This window comes from Peromyscus eremicus, chromosome 11, assembly GCF_949786415.1.
Source record: "Peromyscus eremicus chromosome 11, PerEre_H2_v1, whole genome shotgun sequence".
NCBI classification, from domain to species: domain Eukaryota; kingdom Metazoa; phylum Chordata; class Mammalia; order Rodentia; family Cricetidae; genus Peromyscus; species Peromyscus eremicus.
Window position 1 is genome coordinate 32,157,648 of NC_081427.1, and position 13,921 is coordinate 32,171,568.

At 38.5% G+C, this 13,921-nt stretch overlaps 1 protein-coding gene across 1 annotated transcript in view; it reads right to left on the reverse strand.

Annotated features, from left to right (window-relative positions):
* Positions 1-13,274, reverse strand: part of C6 (complement C6) — a 78,617-nt gene extending 65,343 nt beyond the window's left edge. The window contains exons 1-3 of the mRNA XM_059276624.1: positions 13,116-13,274; positions 4,319-4,481; positions 83-239 (exon numbers count right to left, since the gene is read on the reverse strand). Of these exons, the coding sequence (XP_059132607.1) occupies positions 83-239; positions 4,319-4,461 (300 nt within the window). The 5' untranslated portion in view covers positions 4,462-4,481; positions 13,116-13,274. The remainder of the gene's footprint in view (positions 1-82; positions 240-4,318; positions 4,482-13,115) is intronic.
* Positions 13,275-13,921: the final 647 nt, after the last annotated feature.

Below are 13,921 nucleotides of genomic sequence, written 5' to 3' on the forward strand. Positions count from 1 at the left end.
CTGATGTTGAATTTGCCATGGGACCCTGGAACTCACTTGTGATGTGATTTAGACCATCTGGTTATGCTTGTGGCTCACATACCTGTTTTTCAATACAAGGGTCACAGTCTGACCATGGCCCATAGTCTCCAAGGACACAGTTGATGGGACATGTCTGCAAGTTGCACTCTCTGGTCTCCTGCTTGGCACAAAGCCGGTCACATGCGTTATTCCAATAGTAATCACTCACTACTATTTGTCTGTAACAGTGAGAAAGAACTAGGCTAAGTCTGTGTTTTCATGGTGCCTTCAAATCAACAACAAAATGGATTTGATAACAAATCGGTCAGATAGCATTAGCTACCAAGAGTAAAAGAATATTTTCATAGAGAAATCAGGAAGATTGGCTTATGTAGAACTTTGTACAATTTAACAGAGCTCAAGACCATGATGAAGATGGGAGTCCAAAGTAGAGAATCCTAAGATAGTGATGGCAGGTCATTAAGTCATGCAGAAAGCCCTTCCAAGTATACAGGTCTGTGTGACTGTAAGGCTGTTCATGAATTACCCTGTGTTTGAAAGATGCAAACACATAAACACAATGATTGAGTTGGATTAGGATAGTGACATAAGGGGGGTGAATTCAGAAAATTCATATAAACTCTCTTAGTAGAAAAAGGAAGGACATAAGAAGGAACAGTAAAAATTAGAGGTTAAAGAGAGCTTGAGTATCTGGGGAGAAGCCTAACTGTGCATGACTGAAAGGGATGGGCTATATCATGATCATTTTGGTAGGCAGTTGAGAACTTCAGAAGAACTCTTCAACAGTGGACTTTCTTCTCATACTTCATGGACCATTAATTGGAAGTCAATTGGTACATTTAATGAGATTCACAAAAATACTTTTCTGAAATAATTCTCTAAAAGAGCTATATGGGCACTTCAACCATACAGAACATTAATAGATACACGCCAGGTGTATAGGTGAGTGTTCTGAACTGTGAAAAGACTGATTTATTAAATACTAGTAAGTAAGCACAGTTTCCTTGCCATTTTGATAATGCCAGCAATCAAACAAATGGCTAGTAGTGCTGCTTAGCTGAGGTTCTGTTAGGCTCTGTTTAATGACTATAAAGTTATCTATAATTAACTCACTAACTATAGGCAAGCAGCATTATGTACTAACTGAAAAAAAAACCCCAAAATACTGCATAGATTCTTTTTTAATGATTTTTTATTAAGACATTTTCATTCTTTTTACATACCAATCATAGATCCCCCTCTCTTTCTTCTGCACAGACTCTTTTTTGCATTTTTTCTTTTTTATTAAGAAATTTATTTGCTTTACATACCAATCACAGATCTCCCTCTCATCCCTCCTCCCACTCCCCCTCAGTCTTTCCCCCCCAGCCCACCCTCATCCCCTCCTCTGAAAAGGTAAGGCCTCTCATGGGGAGTCAGCAAAGCCTGGTACATTCAGTTGAGGTCCAAGCCCATCCCCCTGAATCAAGGCTGTGCAAAGGTGTCCCACCATAGGTAATGGGCTCCATAAAGCCAGTTCCTGCACCAGAGATAGATCCTATCCCCACTGCCAGGGGTCCCTTAAACAGACCAAGCTACACAACTGTCTCCTGTATGCAGAGGGCCTAGTCCCGTCCCATGGAGGCTCCACGGCTGTTGGTCTAAAGTGTGTGAGTTCCCACTAGCTTGGTTTGGTTTTGTCTGTAAGTTTCCCCATCATTGTCTTGATGCCCCTTGCTCATAAAATCCCTCTTTCTTTCTCTTCGACTGGACTTCCAGGGCTCTGCTTCGTGCTTGGCTGTGGATCTCTGCATCTGTTTCCATCAATTACTGGATGAAGGCTCTATGATGACAGTTAGGGTATTCACCAATCTGATTAAGCCAGCTCAGGCACCCTCTCCATTATTGCTAGTAGTCTAAGCTGGGGTCATCCTTGTGGATTCCTGGGAACCTCCCTAGCACCTGGTTTCTCCCTATCCTCATTATGGATGTTTCCCTCTATCATGGTATCCTTTTCTTTGCTCTCCCACTCCATCCCTGTACCAGCTCTACCATCCCATTCCTTTAGGTTCTCATCCCCCATCCCCTACCCTCTATTGCCCCACAATCATTCCCAGTTTACTCATGAGATCTTGTCTATTTCCCCTTCCGAGGGCACTCCATGTGTCCCTCCTAGGGTCCTCCTTGTTACCTAGCTTGCTGGAGCTGTGGGTTATAGTCTGGTTATCCTTTGCTTTAGATCTAGTGTCTGCTAGATACTAGACCATGTTTGTCTTTCTGAGTCTGGGTTACCTCACTCAGGATGATATTTTCTAGTTCTATCCATTTTCCTCCAAATTTCATTATACCATTATTTTTTACTGTCGAGTAGTACTCCATTGTGTATATGTACCATATTTTCTTTATCCACTATTTCATTGAGGGGCAACTAGGTTGTTTTCAGGTTCTGGCTATTATGAATAATGCTGTTATGAACATAGTTGAGCAAGTGTCTTTATGTTATGATTGAGCATTCCTTGAGTATATGCCCAAGAGTGTTATCACTGGGTCTTGAGATAGATTGATTCCCAATTTTCTGAGAAACTGCCATACTGACTTCCAAAGTGGCTGTACAAGTTTGCACTCTCGCCAACAGTGGAGGAGTGTTTCCTTTGCTCCACATCCTCTCCAACATAAGCTGTCATCAGTGTTTTTGATCTTAGCCATTCTGACAGGTGTAAGATGGTATCTCAAGAGTTGTTTTGATTTCCATTTCCCTGATTACAAATGTTGAGCACTTCCGTAAATGTCTTTTGGTCGTTTGAGATTCTTCTGTTGAGAATTCTGTTTAGAGCAGTACTTCATTTGTTAATTGGGTTGTTTGGTATTTTGATGTCTAGTTTCTTGAGTTCTTTATATATTTTGGAGATTAGCCCTCTGTCAGATGTGGGATTGGTGAAGATCTTTTTCCATTCTGCAGGCTGTTGTTTTATCTTATTTACCATGTCCTTTGCCTTAAAGAAGCTTCTCAATTTCAGGAGGTCCCATTTATTAATTTTTGTTCTCAGTGTCTGTGCTACTAGTGTTATATTTAAGAAGTGGTCTCCTGTGACAATGTGTTCAAGGCTACTTCCCACTTTCTCTTCTATCAGGTTCAGTGTAACTAGATTTATGTTTAGGTCTTTGATCCACTTGGACTTGAGTTTTGTGCATAGCAATAAATATGGATTTATTTGCCTTTTTCTACATATTGACATCCAGTTATGCCAGCACCATTTGTTGAAGATGCTTTCTTTTCTCCATTGTAAGGTCTTGGCTTCTTTGTCAAAAATCAGGTGTTCATAGGTGTGTGGGTTAATGTCAGGTTCTTTAATTCAATTCCATTGGTTCACATGTCGGTTTTTTTTCCTTTTTTTTTGGTTTTTTTTTTTTTTGGTTTTTTTTTTTTTTTTTTTTTTTTTTTTTTGGTTTTTCAAGACAGGGTTTCTCTGTGTAGCTTTGCGCCTCTCCTGGAACTCACTTGGTAGCCCAGGCTGGCCTCGAACTCACAGAGATCCACCTGGCCCTGCCTCCCGAGTGCTGGGATTACACATGTCGGTTTTTATGCCAATATCAAGCTGTTTTTATTACAATAGCTCTATAGTAAAACTTCAGGTCAGGGATGGTGATGCTTCCAGAGATTGCTTTATTGTATAGGATTGTTTTAGGTATCTTGGGTTTTTTTTTCTATATGAAGTTGAGTATTGTTCTTTCTAAGTCTGTGAAAAATTGTGTTGGGATTTTGATGGGGATTTCATTGAATCTGTAGATTGCTTTTAGTAAGTTTGCCATTTTTATTATGTTTTATTATGTCTACCTATCCATGAGCATGGGAGATCTTTCCATTTTCTGATATCTTCTTCAATTTCTTTCTTCAGAGACTTAAAGTTCTTGTCATATGGGTCTTTCATTTGTTTTGTTAGAGTTACTCCAAGGTATGTTTATATTATTTTTGGCTATTTTTAAGGGTGATGTTTCTCTGATTTCTTTCTTGTCCTGTTTATGTTTATTATTTGTATATAGGAGAGATGCTGATTTTTTTGAGTTAATTTTGTATCTCACCACATTGTTGAAGCTGTTTATCAGCTGTAGGAATACTCTGGTAGAATTTTTAGGGTCACTTATGTAGACTATCATATCATCTCCCTCTGCACAGATTCTTAATCTGAAATTCTGTCTAAAGTCCCAAGTTCTCATTTGAGATATAGAAGTCCTTCATTGCATTGTGTGATCTATTTGATATTACTTACTCCATCTTTGAGGTTCCGCAGAACACACAGTACTCATATCTCAGACCTACCTCTGTCTGCTCTGGGTTCCAGAATTGCAGGATTTAGAACAGCTGGACCAGTGAGTCCATGGGTAGTGGTCACAAAAACAGGCTTCACTCTTGTCAGTCAGTAAGATTAGTAAAATGAAACACAAGGTGCGATGTCTGGCCATGTTTTGACAATTCCCAAGCCCTGAAATGAATGACATCATAAGTATTCAGTGCTTGTAGGGGATAAAACTTTAGAAGTTATGCTGAGTTACAGACTCATGTGATTATAGAAAACACTTTCCTTCTTCTTCCTTTCCTGGGGCAAGTTAACACATAAATTTATATGTGAATTCATATAAGTGTTATTTTTAAAGATTTTTAGGATAAAGATGAACAAAGTTATAACCTCCATTATAGTCCAGTAACTAGTGATAACACACAAGACAAATTGTGTAGTAGATATTTGCAAGACATTTAATTCACTACAACATTGATATTTTTTATAATTTATATATTTCTCAGAATAACCACTCATTTTATGTTGTGGTACCTTGGTTACATTTGCTGTTTCATACTTTCTGGGGACTGAGGAAAAAGTCTAGGCTACTATTCAGGAATCTTTAAAGGCAATTCACTGCCTCAATCTTCCACAGATGGTTCATAGAAAGCTAGAGGCGGGATAGATCTTAGAGACCTCCAGGTCAAGAAATAGAATACATGGGTGATGAGAGGGGACAGGAATGGGGAGGTCAAAAAGAGAGGGGAGCGAAAGGGGGTGAGGGAGGGATTTGAGTGAGGGAATGCTAATGGCCATTTTGAGGGATTGTATGGAAACCTACTGCAGTCAAAGCTTCCTAAAACATACACACATATGAATGTGATCTAAATGATACCACCAAATAATGTGGGAGATGGAGCCCCACCTGGACATTTCTTGTCACCAAATGAAGCTTCCAATATCTGTAATGGGTTATGTCTAATTGAGTTGTTGGCCAAAGGGGTCCCATAGGAATCTACAAACAACCCTGGCCTTTGCCAAGACTATTGATGGCTCTCTACAAACTGACCGTAAAGCCTTATTGCTGAAGACAGCATCTACACATTCAATGAACATGGAGGGGTTGAGTTGCTGCCTACCCAGAGCCTTGACCTCATGGTACTGGAAGGTACTCTGCAGGCTGTCAAAGGAGAAACATGAACACCCAACCCAGCTACAAAACCCTTAGATCTACAAGACTGAACAGCCTTCAAGATATACTGGTAAAATAGTATAAAGCTTTTGGGAATAACCAACCAATATCTGATTTGAGTTAAGACTCACTCCATGAGATGGAACACAAACCAATGCTGTTTGAGTGGTTAAGAACCTGAAATTAGATAAGACAGAGACCTAAGGTAAAACCAAATACTACTGTTCTGCTAAAGGAATGTAACAATAAAATGAGTCCTCATAAAATTCTGCTATGCCTATAGAGCAATATCTTACTCAGGCATCATCAGAGAAGCTTCCTCCTGTAGTAGATGGGAACAAATATTTAGACTCAAGCCAGACAATACTCAGAGTGAGAAACCTTGAAACACTAAACCCTAAATGTGGTGCCACCATCAAATCCTCCCCTTAGAGTTCAGAGAACTCTGTAGAAGAGGATGGGGAAAGAGCTTAAGAGCCTGAGCAGCTTGAGGACACCAAGAAAACAAGGCCCTCTAAATTAACAGGACCAATGCACACATGAACTCAGAGACTGAGGCAGCATGTACAGGGCCTGTATGGTCTGCACCAGATGGGGTCCTAGAGCTGAAAGAAGATGAGGACATATGCCTTCATCACTAACCCAAAAGGTGTCTCAAATTAATAACCACTTGCAAATGAAAATTTAGTTTTCTCCAAGGAAGTCTCACTGGGGAACAAACTCCCAAGGATAGGTCCCATGTCCTACAGTAGATGGCTAACACAAAATGAACTAAACATCTTTGGAGTTTATTTGTCTTATGATGTTAAGTCAAAGCATTTTTTTTCTTTCTAACATATAGGTCCTTTGCATATATATTATGGCTTCCAGTTTGGGTTTTTTTATGGGATTTCTGAGTGTGTGAATTTGTGTGTGTGTGTGTGTGTGTGTGTGTGTGTGTCTTGTGTTTTTTTTTTTGGGCTATTTTTCTTTTGAGTTGTTTGTCATATTCTGATTTGTCTGTTTTTTATTTATTCTATTCTATTCTATTTTATTTTATTCTATAGATGGCTGTTTGTTTTCTGAGGAGAGACAGAAAGGGTGTGGATCTGACTAGGAGGAGAAGTCGGGAGAACTGGGATGAGAAGAGGAAGAGGAAATTATAATCTGAATATATTGTGTGAAAATAATCTATTTTAAATTAAATAAAAAATAGCCGGGTGGTGGTGGTGCACGCCTTTAATCCCAGCACTCGGGAGGCAGAGCCAGGCGGATCTCTGTGAGTTCGAGGCCAGCCTGGTCTACCAAGTGAGTTTCAGGAAAGGCGCAAAGCTACACAGAGAAACCCTGTCTCGAAAAACAAAATTAAATAAAAAATAGAAAAAAGAAGAAGAAACCTCCAGGTCATACTTCTCGGCATCACTGACAGTGATGTTCAAGGAGGTACAATGGAGTCAGCATGACAAGAACTCAATGAGGACTCTTGATTCCTGGATAATGTGCATTCTCTTGATTCCTGGATAATGTGCATTCTTTTGTCAACCTTCTAGCAACACTGATTATCAGATTACTGGAGCATTGAGATTTCCAGAGTTATACTACCCTGGACACAAGAAGGTTTTATATGTCTAATGTTAGAATAAAAACCATGACAAGTGTGTTCTACTGATGTGCTGTGGGGCCTTGAGTATCTAGGAGTTATTTACAAGGTCATCACTGCTCCCTGATATTCACAATTTGATATTGACAGACCTAATAACACACACATGTATACAACACTGCTGCAATTAATGCAACCACTTTCATCTAAAACAAAAAAAGGACATTGATTTAGCTGCTCTGTGTCTTAATTTATTTATCTGTAAAATGGGAATAATAGTTTAACTCTTGCTATATGTCAATAAAAAGCTTATGTAAAATGCTCAGAACATGTTTAGCATAGAATCGCCACTTAACAAATATTAAATTATCAGATTGATAGCTTGACAACCTTTGCAGACTCAGCAGCTATTACTCACTCCTATCTTCCAAAATTAGGGCCTCTCCAAAGTACAGCACAGGAAGACTGAAAATACGTTCTGACATTAAATAAAGCCATTTGTGTGCAAACTGTTTAGAAATGTGGTATGAAGCACTTACATTTTACAAATAAAATAAGATTCCTGACCATCATATTTGAATTTGCTATTCTCATTTAGTGTTTTCTGCCCCTTTTACTATCACTATATTTTTCTTTTATACAGTCTGTTCTAATATGTACACTATTTTTAAGTAAACTTAAAATAAATTTTAAGGCATTCATTTAATAAACAAATTTACCATATTTTGATGGAATATAAACAGTCCTAACAGGGAAGTTCTAACTATCTATATTTAAAAAAATCAGAATTATCTCAAATAAGAAAAAACCCATAATGCAATTCAAGACACCAGAAAAACAAGAAAAGACAAACTTAAAATTAATTCTTGAAAGAATAGGTAAGACTGACCAACTCCTAACCAAATTAAATGAATAAAAGAGAAGATGCAAATGAATAAAGTTGGAGATGAGAAGAGAGATATTATAATAAATGCTAAAGAAATCCAGAAAATCATGAGGGCATAACTTAAAAATTTATATTCCATGAGACTGGCAAATCTAAAAGAAATGGATAAATGTTAGATGCATGTGACCTATCAAAGTTAAATCAAAATGAAATAAATAGTTTAAGTACCCTATAGCAATTAATGAGATTGAAGCAGAAATTCTAAAACCTCCACTATAAAATGCCCAGGCCCACAGATCCAGGGCAGAATTCTACTAGACCCTCAAAGAAGAACAAGCACCAACATTTCTCAAATTCTTCCACAAAATAGAAAAGGAAGAGATACATCCAAGCTTCTTTCTATCCTGATTCCAGTTTCAGGCAAAGACCACCAGTACCACCACCACCAAAAGCCAAGATTACAGAAGAAAAGAATCTCAATAAAATACTTATCAGCCAAACTGAAGAGCACATCAAAATGATCATCCATCATAATCAAGTTGGCTTCATCTCAGTAAATGGACTCAAAGGTAGAAATCATACGATCATCTCTATAGATACAGAAAAGGCCATTGACAAAATTTAATATCCCTTCATGGTAAAAGTACTGGAGAAACCAGGCATGGAAGGAACATATCTCAACTTGTTAGAAGGTAGATGTTGTAAACCTGTAGTCATCATCATGTCCAATGGAGAAAAGCCTGAAAGCTGTCTCACATCAGAAACAAGACAAAGGTGCTCATTCTCACCACTCCTATTCAATATAATGCTTGAAATCTTAGCTAGTCTGATAAGACAGGAGAAAGAAAGAAGTGGGTTATAAATAGGAAAGCATAAATAGGAAAGCCAGAAGTCAAAATATCCTCATTTAGAGATATCATGATTCTATACACAAGAGACTCCAAATACTCCAACAAAAGCCCTTATAGCTGATGAATGCTTTCACCAAAGTGGCAGAGTAAAACATTAACATTAAATCTCGGTAGTTTCAATGTATGCCAATAAGAAACACAATGAGGCCAGGTGTGGTGGCACATGCTTTTGATCCCAGCACTTGAGAGGCAGAAGCAGGAGGATCTCTGTGCTTGAGGATAACCTGGTTGGTCTACAGAGTGAGTTCCAGGACCACCAAAGCTACATAGAGAGACCATATCTCAAAAAAACCAAACCAAACCAAACCCAAAATGAAACCAAACCCAAACCAAACCAAACCAAAAGACAGAAAGATACTAAGAAAGAAACCAGGGAAACAATCTCATTCACAATAGCCTCAAAAATAATTTTGGAATAAATCTTACCATGGAGTAAAATCTCTTTATCATGAACATATCCAAACACCGAAGAAAGAAAAAATTGAAGAGGACACTAGAAGATGGAAGGACCTCATATGGTCATATATTGGTAAGATCAATATTGTAAAAATGTGTGTTCTATAATCTAGAATCATCTGGGAAAAAGAAAAGAGACCCACACTTGAGGAAGATGCCTCCATCAGATTGGCCTGTTAGGGGTGAGGGTAGTTCTTGATTAATGATTGATGTGGGAGTGACCTCACTGGGGCAGTGTCATCCTCAAGCAAGTGATAAAAATGCAAGTTGACTAAGCCATGAGGAACAAGCCAGTAAGCAGCATTGCTCCTGGTCTTGCCTTGGGTTCCCTCAGTGATGACTATGACTGGGATCTTTAAGTAGAATAAACATTTTCCTTCCCTCTCTAACCCCCAAAATGTGTGTTCTAACAAAAATAATCTACAAAGTGAATACAGTATCAATTAAAATCCCAACTCAATTCTTCACAGAAATAGAAAAAAAAATCTTCAATGTCATGTGGAGAAGTTTGGCCCTCAGTACACATCCTATGCACCAGCCAGGCCTGCTGAATCTATTGGACCATCATTTGGATGCACCAGGCTATTGACATTGCTCTTTGTTGCCTGCCAGAACTGGATAGAAAGACTGCACATATAAGATATAGAAACATACAAAGAAATTTAAGACATATTATAACCAGATAGAAAAACCTCTGCTGACATTAAAACAGACGTACAATCCTGTTTTTGTTTGAAAAATATAAAATATCAATGAAAAAGTGTGAAACTTGGGATATTTTCTACTTGTCCCCTGAGGACCACCCCTGATTCCTCTGTTTTATGAGTGTTCAGTAGAGAGAAAATTCTGCCATATATCTGCTTACATATATGTGTGCACACATACACACTAAACATGTCCAGCCAAAGAAGTCCTATGACACTGCTTAGTTTTCTTAAGACATAATACACTTGGAAGATCTTTCTGATTAATAGGGAAATACTTATATCATTCATTTTTGTTTGGTTTTCTGGAACTGTTAATTGAACATAGGGCTTCATGTATGTTAAACAAATGTTCTAGCACTGTATTATGCCTCCAGAGCTCCTTTTACTTGTTATTTAGAGACAAGGTCTCACTAAGTTACTCTTTCTAGCCTCGAACCCACTTAACTCTATAGCTAAGACTGGCCTTGAACTTAGAATCCTCTTGCCTTAGACTTCTTATAGTTAATACTTCTTATTCAAGCTTGGGCCACTATGCTGGACATTTCTTTTTGTTGTTGCTGTTGGATGCATAGTTTTACACCATATGGGTGCTCTAATTACACTGAACGTTATAATCACTGTGGAGAGTCAGTGTAAGCAATTGATAATTCATAATTAGGTGTTAGTATACTTTAGATGTATGTCCACAGAGATAGCAAGTATGTTCCCTGCAGCAGAACTGCTCTGTGAAGTTACTTTTAAATACGCAATTTTTAATCTTGTCCAATTATCCTACTGAATTATAGTTCTTTTAACTGTCTCAGAGGGTTAGTTTCTGATTATGTTTTAATGTAGTGAGCTTATATTTCTTTTTTTTTTTTTTTTTTTTTTTTGGTTTTTCGAGACAGGGTTTCTCTGTGTAGCTTTGTGCCTTTCCTGGAACTCACTTGGTAGCCCAGGCTGGCCTTGAACTCACAGAGATCCGCCTGGCTCTGCCTCCCGAGTGCTGGGATTAAAGGCGTGTGCCACCACCGCCTGGCTGAGCTTATATTTCTTAGTTGTGATAAAAGGATATGTCCAGAACAATACGACAGGGCTACTTATTTAATAAATCTTATTTTAAGCCAATAGAGAAGGGTGGATATTAGAATTGTTTCTCCAGAAATGAGGAGTTCCTGTTAAGAAGTTGCTAAACTCTTTTACCTTATCTCCAAGATTAGCCGAAAGGGCTGGAGTCAGCAACCAGACCCACTGGCCCATGCCAAATATTTGCCTCAATGTAAGTGGATATCCAATGCTGCTAGGCAGTGAGCATGATACAAATAAACAGAATCCATTGTCACTGGCTGCAGAGGGTAGGCAGATGTTGAAGATCTTACTCACACTTTTGTTCAGACTCCTTTCATCCAACTCACAAACCGCTGTAGCCCTAGCCTATTTCAATAATAAAATGGGTCTCCTTTACAGATGCCTCTACTTGCCTTCTTACATTTCCTGTTTCCCCCACCCCCACCCCAGCATCACAGAAGCACAGAGATGACAGGTAACAGAGAGACTCTGGGTGGTTTTCAGAGTAAATGCTGCAAGTATAAAATAGTCTTCGCAGAGACATACGCCTTATAGAATTTTCCCATATATTAAAAAGAAAAAAAAATCTTAACTCTTCTGTGTAACTAGCACGCAAATGATTGAAATAAGAGGAACTGCAGGACATTATCAAATCTGCTCTCAGCAAATGCTAATCTGCCTTGATTTATGGGAGTTTGAAATCATAGGTGGATTTTTATACCAATTATCATCACAACTTCCAGGACAAAGGTTCATATAAAATACTCTGACTTGTTATTTGGTTCTAACTCTTCTGGGGGGAAATTTGGACAGCCATGAAAGAAGATGGTGGCAACAGAACTTATCTGATGAGCTGGTAGTAACATAGCTGGCTGGCAGCATCTCCTTTTACAACAGTTTTGTTTTGATGAAACAATATTGGGGTTGGGGTGTCAATCAGTGGCATAGCATTTGACTGCTTGCCTAGCATGCATGTGCAAGACCCTGGGTATGCTCCTCAAACACTAGATAAATTAGAAATAAATACGATTTTATGTTTAAAGGACAATTCTCATCCCAACAAAAGAACTATTTCTTTAATTTATTGTCATCACAGCTGATCATACACCATATAGTTCCATGTTTGTTGATTCTCAATCTCTTTAAATACTTTAGGGTAGCTAATAGTCAATGCAAATATTTGACTCGCTGGCACATTTTTTTATGGAAATATCAAATTAACAAATGCTCAGTAGGATTAGGAGAGAGAGAGAGAGAGAGAGAGAGAGAGAGAGAGAGAGAGAGAGAGAGAGAGAGAGAGAGAGAGAGAGAGAGAGAGAGAGAGAGAGAGAGAGAGAGAGAGAGAGAGAGAGAGGGAATTGTTGAGAATAGTTGGGAAACTTCTACTCCAGGTCATGGTAGAAGAGCAGCTGTTCTGTAGTTTTCTGGTAATTGCTCTCCCCTCTTGACCTCTCCAAAAGTCAACAATCTAGCTGTACCATTGAAGATGACTTTGTGAGCATTAGAGAATCCTGGTTAAGAAAGAAGTTCATCATACCCCGTCACCTTTGGTCACACTTTACTCACATGAACAACGTATCTGGAAGGCAGTTCAAGCGAATCTGACCTTGCGGATCGCAACAGATGCTATAGTTTAACCTTAACTGTGCTTTTCCCTTTTTCAATTGCTTGCAGTCTTCTTGAATCTCTTATTTCTTGCATTTTTTTCCTGTGTGTGCCCCAGAGGCTCAAAAAGAGACACTCACACTGCTAATTGTAGGCTGGGAGTCCAGACACATAGCTGACCTTGGCTGAAGGATGTATTTGCTCTTCTTCTAATGTGGTTTGACTCATAAAGCAACTTAATCTCACATGTCCCCAAAAAAGGATATTTCTTCAAAGTATATGAACCTTTGTTTCTTTTGAGATTTAAGTAAAGTAGTTATTTCTTGGATCAAAAGAAAGACAAAGAAATGGTGATACTCTGAGGGATATGCTTTCACTCTTGACCTGGGGATTTTCTTAGAAAACTGATCTACAATTTTGAAGTATTAAAATTGAAATAGAATTAGATCACTTACCTTTAAATGGATTTGTTGTGTTCCGGAACCTAAGCTGTGAATGGCCGAGGAAGCAAAAGGAGTAGACGATGAGAAGGGGTTTGTGCAATGGTCCAGAAAGGCATTCTTTACTCTGCTGGGTAACAGCAGATAGTGCTGTCCTAGAGCCCTTACAGTGACTTAGACCGTTGTCAAAATAAACACTGTGTTGAAACTCTGACTAAATTTTACTCCAATAGGCAGAAACCCTGAAACTCTAAGCATAGCAGATTATACAAGGTCTTGAATGTTTCAGCGATTTCCACATTCAGGGTTGTTGCAATCACTCTTGTTGCTGCAGAGAAATCTTCAGAAAGTAAGCGTGGTCCTACGTGTCCTGTTGAGTGAGTGATTGCTCAAGGGATGGGGGTCGAATGCTTGTATGAAGCTGTACTTCTGGGTGTACAATGAATATATGTACTCTGTAAGGCATATTTGGATATTTGCTACTGAAAAACAAACATACCCGGAAGCTACTTGCTGAGCTATTTCAGCCAAATATAGGGTTTCAAGTGTTGACAGAGTCCAAAGAATCTAGATCATATAAAATGCCCTGTATTTTCATAATGTGGAAAGTTGTTGGCAACTGGTTAGTGAGACAACTTATAATTTTGAAGGAAGAAAATGGCAGCAAAGGAAATTAAGAGCTAAGATGAAACAATCACCTTCCCCTCCCCCAGGAGATTATGCATTCAGTTACAAACCATTATTTCTCTGCTAATGACAATAGATTCAGAGCCAAGGGTTACTTTCTGCCAAGAAAATCCCAAATATAAGGCAACAAATGG